General features: G+C 43.0%; 2 protein-coding genes across 2 annotated transcripts in view; one reads left to right on the top strand and one right to left on the bottom strand.

Moving 5' to 3' along the window:
• The window catches only part of PCNX2 (pecanex 2), a 302,561-nt gene that overhangs the window by 84,688 nt on the left and 194,930 nt on the right, over nucleotides 1–22,943 (top strand). Inside the window, 3 exon segments of the mRNA XM_055081202.1 lie at nucleotides 8,291–8,440; nucleotides 8,443–8,709; nucleotides 11,040–11,133. Of these exon segments, the coding sequence (XP_054937177.1) occupies nucleotides 8,291–8,440; nucleotides 8,443–8,709; nucleotides 11,040–11,133 (511 nt within the window).
• Nucleotides 2,113–4,528, bottom strand: LOC112062504 (nuclear pore complex protein Nup153-like). The gene is given in 2 exon segments (XM_055080826.1): nucleotides 2,113–2,275; nucleotides 2,278–4,528. Coding segments are annotated over 2 exon segments (1,650 nt in total). The 5' UTR covers nucleotides 3,889–4,528; the 3' UTR covers nucleotides 2,113–2,236.

Raw genomic sequence — 22,943 nt, 5'->3', positions numbered from 1 at the left:
GCCCCCCAGTTTTTTTTTTTTTAAAGATTTCCAAATGGATTTAGGCACCTTTGAATAATGGGATTTACACAATAAAACCTGAGACAAGACTAAACAACAAAAAAGCCTTTCTAACACAAAATTAAAATTTCAAGTTCACAGGTTTATGTTATGCCAAACAAGTACAGAAACAAAACTGTGTTTACATAAGTTTCATAATAAAATAATGAAAAAGGCAAGACACGTGATAGTCAGATGAATGCCCGTATAGAAATAGCATATAATTATTAAATGGAGAACGAACTAGATCTAACAAGTCCTTAGCATGGACCATTCTTTAATCAGGCTTCCTCTGTCAGAAAAGTTTAGTGCACAATACACCCAACTCACTTCACACATACACCAGCACAAACTCAGCATAGAAACCATTTATTTCAACATCCTCTAATCTATACAGAATTTCTCAGAAAATCAGTGAATAATTTGCTGGATCATAAAACATTTTTGCTGGAGAATCAGTCACCAGTCTAGCTATTATTTTTTTGAAAGGGAGTGGGAGAGGTGAAGTTGGGGCTTCTGTAAAGAAAAAAGGAGGAAAATTCCAAAATTAAAGATCTGACTTCAGATAACCCAGCACATAGTACAATCCAGAATCTGAAAGTAGGGCACCAGCTGTTGTTTAAACAGTGTATAGAACACCATCAAGACCTTTATTTCCTGCGTCTAACAGCAGTCTTTATCTTGCGACCAGAAACTGAAGTTGCAGAAGAAGAGAATGAGTTTTTCCCACTTGACCACACAGTAAACGCCGATGGAGACTGGCTAAACTGAAAGCCCCTCGAGCCAGAGGGCTGGGCTGAGGCTGCAGGTGTGCTGGCATTTGCACCGATCGTGAACACTCCTGATGCATTATTTTTTGTGAAGTTGAGATTTGTAGCGCTGCTGCCAAACTGGAGAACAGAACTGGAGTTAGGAGCTGTCCCAGAGCCAAATGCAGACTGACCAGGCTGCTGTCCAAACACGGGAGGCTGGCTACTGCTTGACACTGTCCCAAAAGTAGGTGGCGCAGGCTGAGAAGCAGCAGAAAACAGTGCTGCTGAAGATGATACAGATCCAAAGCGTGGGGGGTTAGGCTGGCTGGCACCCTGACTTTGTGCAAACGTTGGGGTCTGGTTAGCACCGAACGCTGGACTGGCAGATGGTGCCGAAGGTCCAGTGCCAAATACAAAGGAGGGTCCTGCAGAACTCGATGTGGTGGGAGCTCCAAAGCTGAAACCAGAGGCGGCAGTGTCACTGCTGCTGGCACCCGGACCAAAGACAAATGGGGCGACAGCTGTGCCCGCGCTCGACGTGGTTGCTGGTTTGCTCTCTCGAGAAAACAGCAAAGACTGAGATGTACCGGATTCGGCAGAGTCCCCAAAGGCAGAGCTGCTCACAGGACTGCTGGCCTGTCCAAACACAGAGGCAGCCGCAGGCGCGCTGGAGGACGCGGTGGAACTACCAAATATGCCACCAGCAGCTGAAGTGGCTGGTGTACTTGAATTAGAGGAACTGTTGTTCAAGAAACTAAAAACTGGCTTTGCTGTACCTTGATCAGCCGTAGTACTGGTTCGAGCTCCAAAAGCAAAAGTGGCCTTCGTTGGCTGTTCAGATTCCTTCTCAGGTGGTTTTGCCAAACTGAAACTAAAGGTTGACTTGGAAGAACCCTCGTCTTTGGTTTGCTCTGAGTTCCCAAAGGAAAACACTGGTGGACGCTTTGGCTCTTCACTGTCGGCTTTTTGCCTCAACACTAGAGATGTAGACGTGACAGGCTCTTGCTGTTTCTCTTCTGTCCTTCCCAGAGCAAACGAGGCAGGTGGCAGGGGGGGCAGGCTCCGCGCTGCCAAAAGTGAACCCTCCTTTGGAGGCAGGGGATTCTTCTTTTTTTGCTTCTGACGTCTGACACGTGAAAGGAGCTACTGAGGCGCTCTTGGTGTCCGTGGTTCCAAACCTGAAGCTGCTCTGGCTCTCAGAGGTCGCTGTGGTGTCAGCAGCAGCAGGGGGAGGGTTAATGACACCTGAATCGAAGCTAAAGGCTGCAGATGGAGCTTTAGGCGGTTCTTCTTTCTTTTCTTGCTGCCCAAGACTAGACACCCCAAACTGAAATGGAGCTGAAGAAGGGCACACTAAATGTAAATCCAATTGTGGGACATAAAAACTTGCAACTTTTCTAGATTAAAGTAAATTCAAGAGACATGTTAACTAACTTAAGTATGACTTAGATTAGTCCTAATTGTAACAGGATAGATGAGGGAGGTATAGTACATCTGCCTCAGTAGATTTTATGATTGGACATGAAAATCTGAACAAGGGGCTGCCAGTGCTGTTTGGAGAGGTCATTTGTACCTGGTTTGTTAATGATTGTGAAGGACTAGTGGGTGATGGAGAGGAAGTTGTGATCACAGAAGAACTAAAACTGAAGGTAGGCACTGAAGAACCGGTGATGGGTAGAGAGTTTTTCGGTAATACCGGGACTTCCGTTTCCTCCTCCTCTTGAGGTTCAGATGCCACAAAGCGCGTCCTCTCTCGCCTCATCTTCCCACCTCCACCACCTCCTCCGGAAGACAAACCATTGGCTGCAGACACACTGCAATCTGGGTAAGAAGAGCCGCTTTCTCGTTGTTCTCTACTTTGCCCTGGTGTCATGCTGTTTTCTTATCCAGTACTGCGCTTTTTACCTATTCTTTGACTAGTCCTCCTTAATTCACCAGACGGGGTCCGAGCTGGTTTAAAGTAAACTGCTCGATTTGCTGCTCTGGAAACTGGCTTCGGAATCATGAGTCTCTGAACAGGGGGTGGTTGAGAGTCCACCTTTTCCCTTCTGGCCTGAAAATCTGTGGTGGTGTCTGTCCCACTCCTATCAAGAGGGGAATTCAGAGGAGAGGAAAAAACAGACGGAATTCTTTTTGCATCCAGTAGAGGGCTTGACATCTTCTCTAAAGACTGCAGTATCCTCCGAGCTGTTAAACTAGTCACACCATAGGATTGTGTGTTCAGTTGCTTAGCTTTCATCTGTCTTGTGACTGGTGCCTGGTAGGGTGTGTTTTGTAGTTTAGACTGTCTTCCAGCAGCTGCTGCCCCACCATATGTCGTTTTTCCAGGGTAAAAAGGAGAATGTCCAAGCTGACTTGTTTTAAGAACTGAAGAATTCCCAAGTGAAGGAGAAAGTGTTCCAAAGACAGACAAATTGAATGCTGGTTTTTTTGAGCTGGTGGCAGTGTGCTTTGAGAGCGAATGAGAACACAGAGGTGGCACTGAAGTGTTCTTTGAAAGAGCTATATCTTTATCAGAAGCTCTTGAAGAAAAACCGCTGGTGGTTGAGATGTTACCATCATCATGCTGAGAGGTAGCATCTATAATTTCCTTTGCGAGGGAAAATCCAGAACTGCCAGTTGGGAATGCCGAAGATGTGGAGGGCTGACAGTGTACTGCAGGAGATCCCAACATGGAGAAATTCAGATGGCTCCGGTGAAGAGAAGGCCTTGTTAATACATCTGGATAATTTGAAGCAGTACTAGTCGTTGAGGGTCCTTCTGTATTACTGACTGGTGGCACAGGAGGGATTCTCCCATCATGAATGTGAGGGTTCTCCTCACCAGCATGTATTATATGGTCATCTTCCCTATTTTCCGGCCACTGTGCCACCTCTCTGGTGCCTGTTGAGCAGCTACATACACCTTCATTCTTGTGGAAGTATCTTTGTAGCCATCCTGGCACAATATTCTTAACAGATTCTGTGACCCTGCTGAGAATGCCCTGCTGCTGCTGCTGTCGCCCCTGCTGGTAAGGTTTAACTGGCCCCTGGTGGCAACGCCGAGTCCGGATCTTGCCGCCAGCGCCCCCTCCTATGCCTCCAGCTCCCGAGGCCATGGCGTGAGCCTCCGCGGCTTCCCCCTCCGGGGCGGGAGAGGCAGAGACGGCCCTAAAGCCCCCGCGCGCCCGGCCGCAGCCCAAAAGTACGCACGCGCCGCCCACACAGCGGGGCACAGGCACACCGGGAATCGCGGGGCTGCGAGCAGGAGCGGAGAGAGAACGAGCGCTGGCGGCAGGGAAGGGGGTGGCGGCGACAGAGGCCGAGGACCTGGCTCCGGTCTGGCAGCCTCCCGCGGACCCCCGCCTCTGTGTATGTCACCGTCTCTATGGAGATTCCCCCGCAGAGGACAGTGCGAGGGGCTCCAGGTGCTGCTTAGGCCTAACTCGACCGCCGGCTGACCTAAATTTAAGTTTTAAAAATTACCAAACATTTGCTCTTCTTATTGTCCTGGGAATTACTCTCCTCCCTCCTACTTTTTAAAATGGAAATATAGTTGATTTACAATATTATATTTACTTCCGGTAGCTTCAGAGTGATTTATAATTTTTAAAGATTTACTTCATTTAAACTTATTGTAAAATATTGGCTATATTGCCTGTGCTTTACAATATATCCTGTAGCTTATTTATTTTAAACATAGTAGTTTGCACCTCTTAACCCCCTACCCCTGTCTTGCCCTTCCCCCCCCCCCTCCCCCCACTGGTAACCACTAGTTTGTTCTCTATATCTGTGAGTCTGTTTCTGTTTTGTTATATTCACTAGTTTTATTTTTTAGATTCCACATATATGTGATAACATACAGTATTTGTCTTTCTCTGTCTGACTTATTTCACTAAGCATAATAACTACAAGTCCATCCATTTTGTTGCAAATGGCAAAATTTCATTCCGTTTTGTGGCTGAGTAGTATTCCATTGTAAATATCTGTACCACATCTTCTTTATCCATTCACCTGTTGATGGACACTTAGGTTGCTTACATGTCTTGGCTATTGTAGACACTGATGCTGTGAATACCTTTTCAAATTAGTGGTTTTGTTTTCCTCAGATATATACCCAGGAGTGGGATTGCTGGATCATATGATGGTTCTATTTTCAGTTTTTTGAGGAATTTCCATACTGTTCTCCATAGTGGCTGTACCAGTTTACATTACCACCAACAAGTACTAGGGTTGCCTTTTCTCCATATCCTCACCAACATGTATTATTTGTAGACTTTTTGGTGATGGCCATTCTGACAGGTGTGAGGTAACGTCTCATTGTGGTTTTGATATGCATTTCTCTGATGACTAGCGATGTTGAGCATCTTTTCATGTGCCTGTTGCCCATCTTTATGTCTTCTTTAGAAAAATGTCTATTCGCCTCTTCTGCCCATTTTTTAAATCGGGTTGATTTGTTTTCTTGATATTGATTTGTATGAACTGTTTATATATTTTGGATATTAAATCCTTATTGGTCATATTATTTACAAATATTTTCTCCCAGTCATTAATTAGGTTGTCTGTTTGTTTTGACAATGGTTTCCTTTGCTGTACAAAAGCTTTTTTTTTATTTGTAGGAAAGCTTTTAACTTTAATTAGTTCCATTTGTTTGTTTTTGCTTTTGTTTCCTTTGCCTTAGGAAACATGCAAACAATAATACTACGATTTATGTCAAAGAGTGTTCTGCCTATGTTTTCTTCTGGGAGTTTTTTGTTTTTTGATCTTGCATTTAGGTCTTTAATCCATTTGGAGCTTATTTTTGCTTATGGTGTGAAAAAATGTTCTAATCTTTTTCTTTTACATGTAGTTGTCCAGATCTCGCTATGTTACTCTTTTTTTTTGTTTTTTTTAAATAAATTTATTTATTTATTTTTGGCTACATTGGATCTCTGTTGCTGTGCGCGGGCTTCCTCTAGTTTCGGTGAACGGGGGCTACTCTTGGTTGTGGTGCGCGGTCTTCTCATTGCAGTGGCTTCTCTTGTTGCGGAGCATGGGCTCTAGGCGCGTGGGCTCAGTAGTTGTGGCTCGCGGGCTCTAGAGTGCAGGCTCAGTAGTTGTGGCGCACGGGCTTAGTTGCTGTGCGGCATGTGGGATCTTCCCGGGCCAGGGCTCGAACCCATGTCCCCTGCGTTGGCAGGGGGATTCTTAACCACTGTGCCACCAGGGAAGCCCTCTATGGTGCTCTTATTTCCAACTCAGGTCATCTCCACAAAGGCTTTTAGATTATCTTTGGGTCTTGGGGATATTCTAGAATTTGAGGTTATGGAAAACCACACCCTTATCAACAGTGTTTAAAGCCAAGTTTTTGTTGTCTTTTGATACAGCTTTATTTTACTTTGTGGAAGTAAACAAAGACTGCTCAAATGAGAAGAAGTAAGGCTATTATTCAGAGCTTGCTACAGCGAGAGTCAGCCACCAGCATTTTGGCAGTGACTCCAAGGCAGGCAGAGGAGTGGCAAAGCTTTGTAGTGGAAGAAAGGAAGGCTTTGGGTGTGATTGCAGGCTGTTGGCCTGGATGCACGTGAAGATGATTATTGAAGAATTATCTGTAGTATAGAAAAATTGAAAGACTCTAAATTCATAACAGTAAGGGTCTAATTTAATAAATCATACTTTTAAATGTAGTATATACTTTAATTTTTGCATCATGTAGAAGAATATCTCATGTAATTAAATATTTATAAACTTTAAGATAAAGAGAGCAGCTATAAAACGTTTGTTTTCTAACTGTTCTGTTTAGTTTAGTAAACTATATTATATTAATGTAATATTATATGACTTCCATTTTAAGATGATGTAAATGATGTAGAAGAATATCTAATGTCATTAAATATTTACAATACTTTAAGTCAAATAGAACAGTTATAAATCAACATCTGTATTATGACTTGAGTTTTGAAAAAAAAAATGATGCCTAGAACAAAATACTGGTGTGATATGTATTATATTGGCTCCTGTATCAGCATGGTGGGGTTAAGAGTAATTTAAGATTTTTTTCCTTTTCTCTAGTTTTAAATTACATGGCATTCATGTGTACTATTTTTAGAAACAGAAAATTCCTATAAACGTGTATTTTTAAAGGGAAAAAGAAAAAAAATAACCCATAGGTTGACATATGTATTGTGCCCATTTAAGGGGAGGAGAGACTAAGGTATTAAAAGCGACGTGAATGGGTGAGTCCCCATACGTGTAGTGTCAGAAGGTAGAGCTGTCTAAACGTGCCTCCCTGCAGTTTTTACGCGACGTGATCACTGGCTAAAGCTATTTGTTATGATAGCACTTTCTCACAAATGTGTTTCTTGAAAACTGTGAAAACTTCTATCCTGACAAGCTGTCAAATGAAAGGCAAACATTTTTGTACCACAGAAATTCTAATCCTTTCACAGATGCACTGGGAATATTTATCTTCAGGACTCACTTGGAAGCCAGTAATGTTTTTCTCTAAGTACTTCAAGTCCAAGGATGAAGAACTTTGTTGTCCACATGATGATGTGATTTAGACCCCACTTCCTCTTTTGAGACAGATCTTGGTGGGCTTAGTGAATGGCATGTCTTGAAAGAGCCTGTGGGTTCACGCCCCTCAATCGTGTTCTTCTCTCAGGCAAAAATTTTTGCAGAAGACGATAGCTATTGGTATCTTTGGTCATGGGAATACAGAGGACATTGTGACCTTAAAAGTGGCCATTGGGTGTGTCTTTCGATAAGGACGGCTGACCCTCAGGGGTCATTCCACTTTGCATAATGGTGTAATCTAAGACCCTTGTTTTGGTCCATTATTTAAAGAGGATACTAAAAATTCAAAAACCCCATGTATACCTATTGATCTTGGAATTCTAATTCATCTTAAAATATTCTCAGGGAAAGGAGTAGGCATAGTATCTCCCTGAGTCCTCCATAGTGCCAAGGTTTGGTTCAAAGTCAGGTATCCTTAATGAGCATCTACTTTATGAAGAGGCCAATTCTACCTTCAGCTTGAAAATGTAGATTTTGAGAATGAGTGAGAAGGAAAGACTGATGAGGCTTTAAAATGCAAAATGAGACTTTACTCCAAAATCGCCAGGGTATTTAATGCAATTTTTTTCATCGATGCTGTTCATGTATGAGTTATGAACCTTTCAGGACTAAGTTAGCCAAAAGGGTGATTTTCAACTGGGTAAGCCAGTGGTCACTGGAGTATTATAAGGGAGTCCTTGAATCCATATGTAAAGTGATGGTATTTGTATATGTCTAAATAACATGTGTCTGACACATACACACTTCTGTTTTTCAAAAATATTTTGGTACTTTCATAATTAGTAAGATGAAAATTTATTTAACTAAAATTTATTTAATTGATTTAAAATGTATTTATTCTGAATTCATAGGAGATATTTAGATTTTCTATCTATTGTTGCTTCAGTTTTGGTAACTTGTTTCCAAGTATTTTCACCTTAATATCTTATTTAGTATTATGTTAACACATAAAGCAATGTTTTTCAGATAACTGTTCCCAGGAGAAGAAGGAGGAAATCCTAGAAAGTGAGAAACCCAGTGGACCCAATGCCAAGCAAGGAAAACCAGACATGCAAAGTCAAGAGCACACCAGCACCAGCCCCGGGCTCTCTGAGCCTGCCAAGATCCCGACTCTGTAAGGATAACTTACTTATATAGCTTCATGCTGGTGCAGCCTCATTTACTGGCTGCTGCTTTTAATGCTTTGTTAAGGGTAAGGAGGTGTTCCACATTGTTTTTGAAATTTTTATATATGTTAAGTTTCCAGGGCCGTAGACAAAGGCAGATAATCTACAGGGTAACTTCCCAACAAGATAGTTCTGTGTTGCAAGTCATCAGTGGGCCAGAAACATGTGTGCAAGATGAGATGTCTGTGGATGCGATGCATGTCTTTATTGATGAACATGGTAAGTCTTTAGAGCTCTTGACTCATGACGTAGAAGGGGGAAGGCTGGCAGCTTTCTCAAGGTCCCATGTGGTCTCTTAGCCTGAGGACAGGTTTCCCCTCTATCTAAAAGTAGAGTGGTCCTACGAGATCTTTCCTAAACTGAAATGGTGTAAAGCAAAGAGGCAGTTAGCTAAGGATGCCAAAAATACATCAATGTAAGACACAGATGGTCCTAATTCAAAGCCATGGCAGCTTGATGCTGAGATACTGGGTATAGTTCCTGGGGAGGGAGCTTGGTGATGCTACTCTTATTGCTTGGGGTGTGCGCTGGCTGTATAAGTCACTGCAAAACAAACCTGAATGCTCGTTTCACTTTTAGCCTTTTAGAAGCAGAAAAAATTTTCGGATTTCGTTCAGTTAGCAAAAACATGTACGAAGGTAGGTCTTTCGTAAAAAATGAGGTGGCGTAAAGCGAACTTACCAAAAGCGGGGGATACCTGTACTAGCCTGGAACGGGAAGGCTTAGTTCTGCTTGCTGACAGACAATGTTCTTAGAACAGAGTGTGCGCCCTCCTGCCTCAGGGCCTTTGCACATACCGTGTCCCTGTGCCCACATTGTGCCATTTATCCTTCGGGTCTCAATTCTAAAGAAAGTTCTTCAGGAGAACCTTTCCTGGATTTCCCAGGTTTAATCAGGTTCCTGTGCTCTTTTGCTCTCCTAACACCCTATCCTTTTCCTTCTTTGAGACTGTTACAGCTTCTAATTGTTTATTGACTTCCAATAATTTGATTAGTGACATTTTCTCCCTCACAGTTGTAAACTTTGGGGAGGTAATGCCCAGCACCTAAGAAATATTCGTTAGATATATGTTGAAAATCTGACCTTGATATATTTTTAATACCTTGTTATAAACAAGATTTTAAAAAGTAATAGAAAGGAAGGACGGAAGGAAGAAAGAAAAAGAAAGAAAGAAAGAGAGAAAGAAGGAAAGGAAGGAAGAACCATTAAATGGCAAATTCAAGGTTCCTGAGATAAGGGGTATAGGTCTTAGTTTTTGTAGGTCGGGTCTTGGGTTAAGTCCCTTATAGATCAATGTAAACTTATTATTCTACTCTCACGAGGATCCTGGTTTGGATAATAAATCATATATTACCCTCTCTATATAGATCAGTAGTTTATAGTTTGAAGTGCTTTTGCATCTGCAGAAATACAAAGAGACTTTTACATTATGAAGAACAACATTAGCACTTCTATCAAAGCCTCCAGAGGAGCCGTGGTTGTCATTGTGAATGTTTCTTTTGGGGGTACCACCTTGAAGTTGAGGTCCAGCACTGCAGACTCCGTTGCAGCTGCTCATGACAGACGAGGTTAATTATGCTTCCCTGTCACCTGAAGAAAGTACGCCTAAAACCTCTTCTGGGGAGAGACCGTTTACACCTCAGAACCCTGAACCACTTTAGCAGGCTAATTTAACTCCACAAATTAATTCCATGTCTTTCTTTTCCTCATTACCGGGCTGACATACCAGTCAGCAGCTGTGCCAATGCTCATCTGCAAATTCAAAGGTTGGGATGGCCCCTCGTGGTCCACCGATCAAAACCACACACTTAATAAGCCTCTTTTGCACGTGATACAAAAAAACCCCACAAAAAACCCAGTTACAGCATACAGAGATCATCCTGACACATGAAGAGAATATACAAAAGAAATGCGTTGAAAAGAATATACAGAAGGGGATTAGAAATGGTACAAATTAATCGATGAAAGGCAATTAAGTAATAAGTAACTGAGTCATGTGATATCACTTATATGTGGAATCTGAAAAAATGACACAAATGAACAGAAACAAACTCACAGACATAGAAAACAAATTTATGGTTACCAAAGTGGAAAAGCAGGCAGGGATAAATTGGGAGTTTGGGATTAACAGATACACATTATGATACATAAAATAGATAGACAGCAAGGTCCTACTCTATAGCACAGGGAACTATATTCAGTATCTTGTAATAAGCTCTAATGGAAAAGAATCTGAAAAAGAATGTATATATATGTATAACTGATTGACTCTGCAGTACACTTGAAACTAACACAACACTGTGAATCGACTATACGTCAATGAAAAATAAGTAACTGAGTCAAACTTGTCTAAGCATATTATCAGAAAGTACGTCACAATTTTCTTAGCTAAGTTACACATGCTGTGGAGAAATACAAAGAATGGACCTAGACTACCAACAGTTATCCTTAAAATAGTCCAAAAGGAGTTCCCTCTAACTTGGAAAAAGTATACCCGGAAATGATCATATACAAATAACTGTGTAACGTTCTTTGCCGAAATTTTGCAGGGGAAATTAAATCCTGTTACTTAAAGTCTGGAAATCAGAAAGAAGGCCCTTTCCAGCATCAGCCATCAAATTATGACGGCTTCTCTCACGCTGGGTAAGTGGGGCTTGTTTTCTGGTTGGGGAAGGTGTCGCGTTGCTGCCCCCAGCAACTTACATGCAACTGACTCTGAGTGTAAATGAAGTGAAGATCCTGGTGTAGAATGAATGTGATAATCCCTCTGTAGGCGGCAAAGCATGTGGGTTTCACGTGAAAGAAAAAGAAAATCAGATATTGTAGAATAATTGAAAATAAACAGAACCCCTTTCATAGCAGCCACTTCCAAAAGTGGATATAACACGTCGGCATAAGTAGAGGGGAACCCTGTGCAGACAGTTATGGGAAAGGTGGTGATGCAGCTGAAGAACGCGTTATTGAATTCGTCTCAAGGAGCGGACTAGAGATGTGGTTAGTTCTCATCTGCGCTGACAGGCTCTTTTGTAGATAGATGATCTAAACATCCTTTCTCTTCTCCTTTGGTGTGTGTTGAGTAACTTTCCTGATCACGTTAATTAAGTTGATATTGAATTCGCTTGCGTCTCCAGAACGTACGTGGATTAATGGTGGCGTAGGGCAAGCTGTAAATCCTATCAGTGGTGGACCGAATTCATCCTTCGTCCTGGACTTCAAGATTCTTCGAGGATAACCCACAGGGCCGGGCCTCAGTGGCTTGCTCTGAGTAAGGGAGGAGAGACTTTTCACGTACATTTCTCTAGCGGTGTAGCCTATTTGAGGATGTATGGAAGACTTGTGTGATGTCACGGGGATGCCTTAGGCTTCACGCCTGGAGAGGGTCAAGGGAGTTACAGGAACCCTACTTCCAGATTCTGGGGTGCAGTGTTCCTTCGTAAGGTCAAAGTTTCCTTACCAGGTATGCCTGGGAAGTTCAAAGGGAGCGTCCAGTGTGCCTAGTACAAAGTCTGTTCTTGCCCCTGCAGTCTGGCTTCCAGGTGGGGTTCTGGCATGTGGCAGCCTTTTAGGGTATCCTCTGGTCACCCCTGCTGCTTCTCACCTTCTCAGGAATGCTGGTGTCAGCCGTCATGGTAGAGCTGATGGGTGCACTAAGTGATAGCTCTCCTCGCCTCACCACCCAACCTGGGCGCCGACCCTGAAGCAGCCTGCTCGGGTCCAGAGTCAGTCCTGGAGGGGGAGATAGGCACCGCCTCCATCACCCACATGCCTTCCACTGTTCCTCTGTCTCCCTCAGGTACCCAAGTTCCAATCAAAACAGACACAACAAAATTCTCCTTCTCCAGCCAGAAAGCATGCAAAACGCTCATGCCAGCGGAGACCCAAGAGGAGAGAGCAGTCTGCCACCCCCATCTTAGTTCCAGCCTCTGAGACATTTTTTTATAGTGGTTTGATGGGTTCAGTCATCTAAGGTGACAGCTTTCTTCAGACAAAATAATTACATGAGAGCACAGCTTGAAAAGCTGTCCTGTTATTCTGCAATCCTCAGTTGAAAGCTGTAGTGTTTTTAAACCAAATTTGGAACAAAAACACGCCTTCTATTTTATCCCCAAATAAATTTACATGGCTTTTTAATGTTTATTTTCCCAGATAAATGGACTACACTTTTCCCTGAGGAAGATACTTGAACTGCTTTTGCCGGTAATGCCAGTTAGAATAAGACCACGTATCCAGAGCCTTAAAAAACTAAAAATACACAGTGTGCAGATAAGAATGAAAGAGAGTGCCTGTAGGGTTTTCAATAAGTCCCGCCTCCTTAGACCATGCCTCACCAAGAGACACCATTAACTCACTTTCTCCCCTTAATTTCTCTCTCTTTATTAGTTTTCCTCCAACTCTTGCTTTCTTTTGTTTCCTCTGCATTTCTTTCCCATGTTAGAGCTCTTTTTTGTTTAACTTGCCCTCCGTTTTGAGACCTGCCTGGGCTTAGCTTTGCCACGGTGCATTTACTCTGGTGAAAGAGCTTTTGGCCAGGGTAGGTTTGGGCACTGCTGGACAGCACCGAATGTGTTTGTGCTGAGCTTTCTTGTCAAGCCCTGTGGCTTAGAGGAGTCCCAGCATGTCATTACTTTCCTAGATCTGCCTCTTCACGTACATAGAGCAGTTAGACCCTTTCTTTTACACATGAGAGAAATCCAAGTCCAACAGGCTTCACCAAAATGGGAATTTGGGGGCCAGGTAACGGAGACGTTTTGGGTAGATGTCTTCAAGGGTGTGGTTTCTCTTTCTCCGTCACCCTCCCATTGCTCTGTTTTGACATCACTCTCAAACATTTCACCCTGACAGTCAAAAGATGTCTGCAGCACCCCCACTTATGTCTTCTCTCACTCATGTCCACTGGGGATAAGATGCTTCTTTCCCATAAACCCCAATTTAAGTCTCACTCTGTATCTCCTTCGTTCTGACTGGGCCACCTGGAACCCTGAGCCCGATTACCAAGGCAAGTACTTGGCTGGGGTTTGTGTTCATACCCAGAGCCGGACAGGTTCCCTCTGAGAATGCATGGGGGCAGCTCTTCTGTGGGAAATTTGGAGCTGGGTGGATGGATGCCGGGCAACAAAAATCGGCAGATGACACCTGAGGACTCTGGTTAAATGGCAATTGAATGAATGACTGTGCTTCTTTAAAGAGAATAATGATCAAATTTTATAAAAGCAGCTCTCTTTTATAAATGTCCCTTTCTGTCTCTTATATTTCTTGTATGTGAATGTTCCGATGGACAAGGTCTTGGTCCCCCAGCACCACATGCTAAGTTCTAAGTGCTTGACTCCCTGCTCTTTCCCCAAGGTGGTTTGACAGGGCATTGGTGTTAAGAGTTCTAGGAAAGAATGGCCCGTAGCCATGCACATCTCTTTCTTGTGCCTAAAGATAAAAAATAATATACATGTCTGCTATCGTATGTGTAGACTATTACTTGAGAATATACATGTCCTCTGTACTGTTACTCTTTGAAATAAGTTAGTCCTTTAGAGGGGACTTTGTTCTGGAGTACCGTGGCCTTTCAGTGGCCCATTTGGTCATAGGAGATGTATGGTGCTTCCTGTTTGATGCTCGAGCACAAAACTCTAGTCACTTCACTTAGCAAAATTAGAGCGTTGAAGCTGTTCCCGGGGCAGTTCTGGAAAAGCACTTACGGGGACGCCATCTGTTTAATTCATGCTCAGAAGAAATGGCTCAGTCCTCTGTAGAGTCAGATGATCTTCTGGATTTCAGCTGCTGTCTGACAGGCTTATGGTAGATATTCCAATAGCCTCACGCTCCTCCTCAGGCTCAGAGACGTTGAAAGCCATGCCACCCACGCACGGGAGGCTAATTTCTTGGATTTGTAGTGAGCCTTGGCTTCCATGGGGGCGCGTGTTGTAGTGACGGTTTGGGTATTTTCGAATTGGTTGTATGAAAGAAAACTTGTGCTAAAATAGGATGACAGCAAGCAAGCTGGTTGAATTTGAATATGTTAATCCCTGCATTAACATACCTGTGTGCATGTGTCATCCGTTACTTTTTTTTTTAATTTTTAATTTTATTTTATTTTTGGCTGAGTTGGGTCTTGGTTGCTGCGTGCAGGCTTTCTGTAGTTGCGGCGAGCGGGGGCTACTCTTTGTTGCGGTGCGCGGGGTTCTTGCTGCGGTGGCTTCTCTTGTTGTGGAGCACGGGCTCTAGGCACGCGGGCTTCAGTAGTTGTGGCTCATGGGCTCTAGAGCGCAGGCTCAGTAGCTGTGGCCCACGGGCTTAGTTGCTTCGCGGCATGTGGATCTTCCCGGACTAGGGCTTGAACCTGTGTCCCCTGCGTTGACAGGTGGATTCTTAACCACTGTGCCACCAGGGAAGCCCCATCTGTTTCTTTAATGCTAGAGGTAAAGACACATCAGAGCAGCACACAGCTGATCAAGTACAATGACAGCAGGTCAGGAATTTGTAACTTGGAAGGGCCAGGGCACTCAACACCTTACACCTGTGTTCCAGTGCGCCTTGAGTCTTTCTGTGGGAAGCAACGTCCTGGCAGTTCCTGGCCCTGAAGGAAGTGTTTTCCTGTCATAGTTACGGTGGCAGCAGCCATCGCTTATTAAAGATGTATTTTGCACTAAGCACTGTGCTAACTATTAAATTATCCCATTTCATCTGCCCGACAAAACAGAGGTAGGTGATATTCACTCCATTTGACAGGAAAGGAAACTAAGACTGATGAAGAAACAAGCCCAACCTCAGTAGCTAAGTAAGTGGCCAGGGGACGCTTAAATCCCACTCCCTGCACCATCCCCCCAGCAGGGGCTGCAGCCTCAGTTCCCTGGCGCCCAGTCAGGTGAAGTGGGCCCAGTGTTGAATGCTAGGGGGTGTTGGGTGCTGAGTCCTTTGGAGGGTATTTGTCCTGCCCTCCGAGGGCTGCTGCTTCTTATCTTCAGGGTGCTTATGCCAGCTTGGGAGGCCTGGGTGAGCAGATTTTCCAGTTCTTTCCACAAGGAGCTAGAAATGCCCATGTATCTGTAAAAATCTATTTTGTTTAATGTTGTCGATTTTAATTTTTTTGAAATGCCGCAGGCCACAGATGGCATGTTTGTGGTTGGCCGTGGCCTGTGGGCTCCCTAAGCCCAGGCCCTCACCTGGTACTCTGAGACCTGGGTGGAGCAGCCCCCTTGCTAACACATGTGATCTCGGGGTGCCCTTATGCAGCCCCCTGCTCCTCCAGGCCCTCTTTGCAGCCCCTGCCTCACCTCTCCTCCCCCTGAGGCCCGTGGAACCGACCTTCAGCCCTTCCTCTTCCTGGTATCTGCCCTTCTTTGCCTAGAACACCCTTCTCCACTCACTTCTACCTTCTGGAATTCTCTTCTTTTAAAGCACAAATTACCATCTGCCTCTTTTATCCGTCTTTCCCTTGTCCCTACCCTGGCAGTAAATCCATCCCTCCATGCTGTCATCAGAGGAGTGCTTACCGCATTCTCCCAGATGCAGGAGACTCCCACCTCTTCTTCCAGACTGTTTTTGTCTAAAAAAAAGTGACCATGGCTAGGGTGCCTTGATAGCCCTCACTTAGCCCTCTGTAGGTAGATGTTCAGTAAATAGTGAATTGAATCAAGTTAATCATTGGAAGTGACAAAGACAGTCCAATCAGAGTTCTGGACAGCAAACATGAGCCAGGCATTTAGGGATAGCAGGTAAGAGGCAAGCAGGAGGGGCAGAGGCGGTCCGTGAAGGCACTCACGCTTTGTTCTATTTGCAGCAGGAGTAATTAGACCTCTTTGCAGAGAGAAACAACCCAGTGAAGGTGGGATTATCAAAAGAACATCCACAGATAACTCTCTCACCTTGCGGTTGTTGGAGGGGAAGAGCCAGAAGCAATAGCAGTTTGCCTGGTCTACATATTTGAGTACAGAATGTTATCTTCTCCTTTTAAATGTGTAAAGAAACCCCCTGCAAAATGACATTTTTAACCCCTCTCCGTAGAAATCAAGGTTGATCTCCAATTAGATTCTCCAATCCTGTGTTCCATTCAATGAGGAGGAAACGATTCTCTCTGTCCATATGGGAGGCAACTGTGATGGACAAGCTGACATTGGGGTCCACACTTCCCTGACAACAGAGGGGTCGTATCCTGTGGCGTGAACTTGAGCTTTCGCCTTGGACTGGCTCAGGTTCCCGTTCCTGCACGAAGAGTAACTTTTGGTTTGACGTTGAGCAGCTTTACTTAACCATCTTAAGCACTGGTTTTCTAATGCATAGATGGAAATAATACTAGTAATAAATTCAGTGGGCAGCTTTGAAAGCAAAATATAATAGTATACGCAGTGCTTAACACAGTACCTCTCATAGGGAGCACTGAGAAAATGTTAGCTGTTGTTAAACTGTCTCCAAACAGAAGCAGTAGGACAGTGGCTGAAGTTCACCCTGACTTTATACAACAAAAGAGCAAAAGGCCAATGGAAGCCTTCCCTCTAGTGCTTTTATGAGTCACTTTACGAGATTTTAAGGTGGTTCAGTACTTTGTGTTCTCCCTGTCAGCCTGTTGTGTTAGAACATTTTGGCCTCTGTGGCAGTTTTACAGAAGGTAGTTTACTATTTTATTTCTGGCTTTTAATGCCATTACATTTAGAGTTCTCCTACTGTAGTAAACATAAACTTTGATTTTGAACTTGGAAGGATTCCTAGTTGGGGCAGTTTCTAAGCCCTTCAGCCATGGAGGAGATTAGAAAAGTAGCCTTTTCCATCTGAGTCAACTTCAGTGTCTAGGATTGCCTCTAACTAGCCATTAAACCACTGATTCTTATTTTTGGCAAGAACGCCATTCTTCTTCGCCATTGTTAAGCCTAGTTGCCATGTGACAGTTTTATATCCCTAACTCCCAAGTATGAATAGGGAATGGTTTGCAATGTATCTTCCATGTCTCTTTGGGGATTCCTGGAGGAAACCAGGTGAAGAAACGAATTTCCCTCCTTGGCCTCTCTGTCATTGTAGGAACCAATACATTTCTCATTGACTGCTGAAGAAATATAAGCAGTATTTTCCGGTTGTACAATAACTGTCCAGAAAGCAGGTACCTTTGGTAACACTATCTCATGTAGTTCTGCTTTCCCAAGAAACTAGAATAAGGGAATTATGGCTTGAATTGCAGAATGTAGAATTGCTACTTAAAAAAATTTCAGGGGATAAATTCATTACCTAGGACACAGGACTGATTCAGCAGCTCAGAGCCTAATATGAGCTCATCTACCTAGAAAATCCAAGTTGCAGTAGGCTGTCTGCCTAGGAAGTTGAAGGTGAAGCTGCCTAAAAGTTGAAGTGTGTTTTGTGTCTGAAGGGTTCACTGCAGAGTGGACTTTTGTTATTTCCCTTGGAGGTCTTGCAATGAAAGCTTGATAGTTTCTGTTCTTTGTTCAGCAAAGATTTACATTTCTTTCGTCTATAAATTCTTCCAAGTTACGTAGAAGAGCTTTCTCTTGTAAAAGATATATAACCATGCTTTAGTATTAGAAAACCTTTTCTCGTGTCATAAGCAATCTCATGAAAATGCATATAAAAATATTTTTTAAATGCATACAAAAATTCATATTGTCTGCTCTCCAGTGAGATCCTAGGGAAAGACATAGTATTTATATTCATTTTGAGTGTCTATTACTCATAAAATAGGCTTGGTCGTCTACTGAATGGAAAGATTCATTCTGGAGCAAGTTTAGTTTACAGGGTTTTTATTGGGGGTTTTTGTACCTCAATTGTTTCTATTTAAAAAGTAGAGTAGATTACATGGGCAATCATCTTTTTTTTGGTCAGGATTCACTTATTTTGGGTTTCTATTTGTTTATGAATCGTTATAGTACATATCGAAACAGATATTGTTATGGTTATAAATTAGGCTTATTTTTGAAAGCTACTCTAACCTCTAAACCCATTAGGTACTATATTCCAAAGGTGGATTGAGGTGCACTTAATCTTTATGGCCTTTTCAGAGTTCTGACATTTTTGTTGACATTATTATTAGTAGCCTCTCTGACCCTGGTCTCAGTAAAGCCTCTGTTACTTACTGGGATCAACTCTCAGGAAAGCCCTTTAAAGCCAGCGCGCTTAAGTGTGTACCTGGATCTCACAGAAGGTAAGCAGGCAGAATATTGTAAAAAATAACCACCTCTTTTAGACCTTCTTCTTAACGTTAGTCAGAAGAAATAGTGATCCCTGGTTTGCATTAGCTCAGCCAGAATGTGTGGCATGGATGTTAATCAGTTAGGTGTGCAAAATATAAAAGGTTATGAATTCTCCCAATATCAGATATGCTCAGTTCTGTGTACCATTCAAGCATGAGTTGAAAACGTCAACTCCAATGATAAATATTTGAGAATATGTATATAGCTGCCTCACTCTGTTGATTGGTATGATAGAGTTATGTGTTACTGAGCTAATTAAAAAACTTCCGGGGGTTCTTGGTGCCTTTGATCACCCACATAGAGGTGGAAGTATCTGGAAAAAAACAAGTGACCATGCAGGGATTTGCCTGTGCAGAGTTCCTGCTGTCCATATTCCTGTGTCCTCTCTCTTGTTTTCCGGTTGTTACTATGAGATCCTTTCACTGTAGTCCTGCTTTGTTTTCTTAGACACACTAGAGAGATTAAACTTTCATCCAGACACAGAGTCATAAGGATGGAGAGTTTATGAGGTTGACTCTAGAAAGACTTCTGTTCTCCGAGGCACGTTCTCTGAATCCCTGGGAAGAGGCCCTGCCACACGGTGGGATTCTGTCCCTATGGTCACAGCCCTGGCTGCCACATGATGGCAGTCAGATCCTGTGCTGGAGGCCCTCACAAGCTCCCAGGCTGGTGTTCCCTTTTTCTCAAATGCACAGACGAATCTTGCTGTCCTATAAAAGAAGAATTGTTTGCAGACTTTAAAACAAGAATCCCTGTTCAAATTCTAAATAACAGGTTATAGTTTCCAAAACAGTGCTGCTTTATTTAAATATCCCACATATTGAACACATGGCTGGACTTTCATCTCTAGGCTTGCTCCTCTGGGTGGCTTGTTTCCATGGCCCCCGAGTAAGCCTGGAAAACAAGGAAGGACAGGCAGAAAAAGAGAGGCCCTCTTCCTTGGGAGGGTGGATTGTAAGTTTTGAGATCCGGGGAAGATGAAGAATTTCAAGGATTTCTTTCCACATCAATGGGAAAACGCAGCAGCACATGTATTTCAGTTATTTGTTGCTTACAGAAGCTTAGATGAGTGAAAACCTGGGGAGAGCAATATAGCGCAATGGGTCACTGTGACTTTGAGACCCAGCTCTGTCCATAAGAAAGTGCACCATTCTGGCCCCTGGTCCATCTTTATTTCCTTCTAGTGGCTGCTCTTTTTGTAGTTTCCACCATTAATCACTATTTCTGTGGTTGCTCTGAATTCGATCTCGTTTAAATAAATTTATCTCTGCTCTAGCTCTGAACCAAGCTAGCTGTCCAGAGATAAACCAGAGAGCAAGAAAACCAAGGCCAGATGTGCAACTGCTGCTCTGTTGTAGTTCAGAGTGTCATTACTACAGGGTTGGAATATTTCCATTTCCATCGCTCTTTTAGAGGAAGAAATGTCTTTTGACACTTAGCACTTTCACATTATATTTATTAATATGGGGGGAAATCTCCAGCCTTAAGTTAGTGAAACAGAGACTATTTTTTGAGATTCTTTTTTTAATTGAAGTATAGTTGATTTACAATGTTGTGCTAATTTCAGGTGGACAGCAAAGTGATTCAGTTATACATATACATTCTTTTACAGATTCTTTTCCCATATAGGTTTTACAAAATGTTGAGTAGAGTTCCCTGTGCTATGTGGTAGGTCCTTGTTGCTTATCGATTTTATATATAGTAGTGTGTATCTGTTACTCCCAAACTCCTAATTTATCCCTCCCCCCAACAGAGACTTTTTGGATGATCCTTGAGCTCACAGCCCATAGAATAGCTACTATTCTCTCAGGAGAATAAGTAGCAGATAGTCTGAGAGAGATACAAGGAAAGGAAGATGGGCGGGAATTCTTGGAGGGTTGGTATAGGAAGAGCTCTGTCCACTGAGTGATTTTTGTGACGTCATAGCCTCTTTGGTTCCTGAGTGGACAAGCTGGTGCCTGTGGATTACCACTTCAACATTAGGACCCCAGAAAACTATGCCACCAAAGAAGATAAATCTCTTTATCCTCTGGAAGCAGCGTTACATGTCTCCTCCTGGCCAAATAGGAAGCCCATATACACATGACAAGACAGGTTTTCTGGTGAGGACATACCAGTCATAAAGCTCAGAAAGGAATCTTTCTGGGACTTCCCTGGTGGTGCAGTGGTTAAGAATCCACCTGCCAATGCTGGGGACACAGGTTCGAGCCCTGGTCCGGGAAGATCCCATGTGCCGCGGAGCAACTAAGCCCGTGTGCCATAACTACTGAGCCTGTACTCTAGAGCCCGCGAGCCACAACTTCTGAGCTCACGTGCCACAACTACTGAAGTCCACGTGCCTAGAGCCCGTGCTCTACAACAAGAGAAGCCACCGCAATGAGAAGCCCGTGCACCGCAATGAAGAGTAGCCCCCGCTCGCCACAACTAGAGAAAGCCTGTGTGCAGCAACGAAGACCCAGCGCAGCCAAAAAAAAAAAAAAGAAAAGAATCTTTCTTAATATCATCATGCTTCATGTAAAAAGAGGTTAAGAGGGAGTTTGACATGCTGTTTGCATTTGTCTTTATGTTTTTAAAAAAGGATTAGGTATGAGTTGAGAGCAAGACACTCTTACCCCATTCCTGCTAATAGAGACAACTAGAATTAATATGTTATTTGTGTGAAAAGCATAGGGGTCAGTTTACTTTTTTTTTTTTTTAAGATGTTGGGGGTAGGAGTTTATTAATTAATTAATTAATTTTTGCTGTGTTGGGTCTTCGTTTCTGTGTGAGGGCTTTCTCTAGTTGCGGCAAGCGGGGGCCACTCTTCATCGCGGTGCGCGGGCCTCTCACTATCGCGGCCTCTCTTGTTGTGGAGCACAGGCTCCAGACGCGCAGGCTCAGTAGTTGTGGCTCACGGTACTAGTTGCTCCGCGGCATGTGGGATCCTCCTAGACCAGGGCTTGAACCTGTGTCCCCTGCATTAGCAGGCAGATTCCCAACCACTGCACCACCAGGGAAGCCCCCAGTTTACTGTTTAATATGAGAATGAGCAAAGTCAGGTCCTATATCAGTAGAAAGAAATAGGAAGATTAGGTATGGTTATTAAGTGTCTGATATATGAGAGGCACCATATCCAGTCTGATTTCATTCTTACAGCAATCTCTCTGAGGAAGACATCATCCCTATTTTATAGGTGAGGATCTTTTAAAAAATTTATTTTGTTGAAGTGTAGTTGATTTACAGTGGTGTGTTAATTTCTGCTATACAGCAAAGTGATTCAGTTATACATATATATATATTCTTTTTCATATTCTTTTCCATTATGGTTTATCACAGGATATTAAATATAGTTCCGTGTGCTATACAGTAGGACCTTGCTGTTTATAGGTGAGGATTTGAGGTAAGAAAACAACATTGTTATAGTCACAGATAGTAAATAGTAGAGCAATAATTCAAGCCTAGTTCTGTTTAATTCTAGAACTCATCCAAAAGATTTTGAAAAGAAAACCAAACCCTAGATTTTTACATAGGATTTTTCAATGGCTTGCGCAGGAAAATAATGTTATCTGTTATTATTTTTATTTTGTCATCAAAAACATGCAAAAAATTCAGCTGTATTGACACTTCCTTTTGGACCATGTTTCCTGCCAGGAGGCCCTGGCAGGAGGAAGGTTGCTCTGAAATAACTTTGTCACACCTTCCACAGTAGTCCGTTCTTAGTTTATTTCAGTTGGCAATAGAGGGCGCTCTACACTGTCTAGATTTTCTCACATTTCCATACTGCTTCTGCCTATTTATAGTCATCACCTACATTACCTACAGTGAAGTCAGATCAGTCTTTTGGTTTTAGTGAAGTTCTGGCATTTGCTGAGTTTTAGGTTTCTCTAAATTTGTATTAACAAGATGTTTTTGATCCTATTGTATTTAGCTATGAAATGACAGAATTACAGTCCTCAGAGGTTTCTGTACAAAGTACAAAAGTTTGAATGAACACTGTCTTTATAAATCTAAATTTTTTTCTCTATTAGTGACACACATTACACCACTAGTATAGACAGGAAGCAAAAGCACTCTTTATGGAACAATCGTACAAATAATAGAAGGATAGGATTTTTTTTTTTTTTTTTTTTTTTTTTGCGGTACGCGGGCCTCTCACTGTTGTGGCCTCTCCCATTGCGGAGCACAGGCTCCGGACGTGCAGGCTCAGTAGTTGTAGCTCACGGGCCCAGCCGCTCCGCGGCATGTGCGATCCTCCTGGACTGGGGCACGAACCCGCCTCCCCTGCATCCG

This window comes from Physeter macrocephalus, chromosome 20, assembly GCF_002837175.3.
Source record: "Physeter macrocephalus isolate SW-GA chromosome 20, ASM283717v5, whole genome shotgun sequence".
Taxonomy (NCBI): Eukaryota; Metazoa; Chordata; class Mammalia; order Artiodactyla; family Physeteridae; genus Physeter; species Physeter macrocephalus.
Note: the sequence above shows the minus strand (reverse complement) of the source record. Positions and strands in the feature narration are given on the sequence as shown.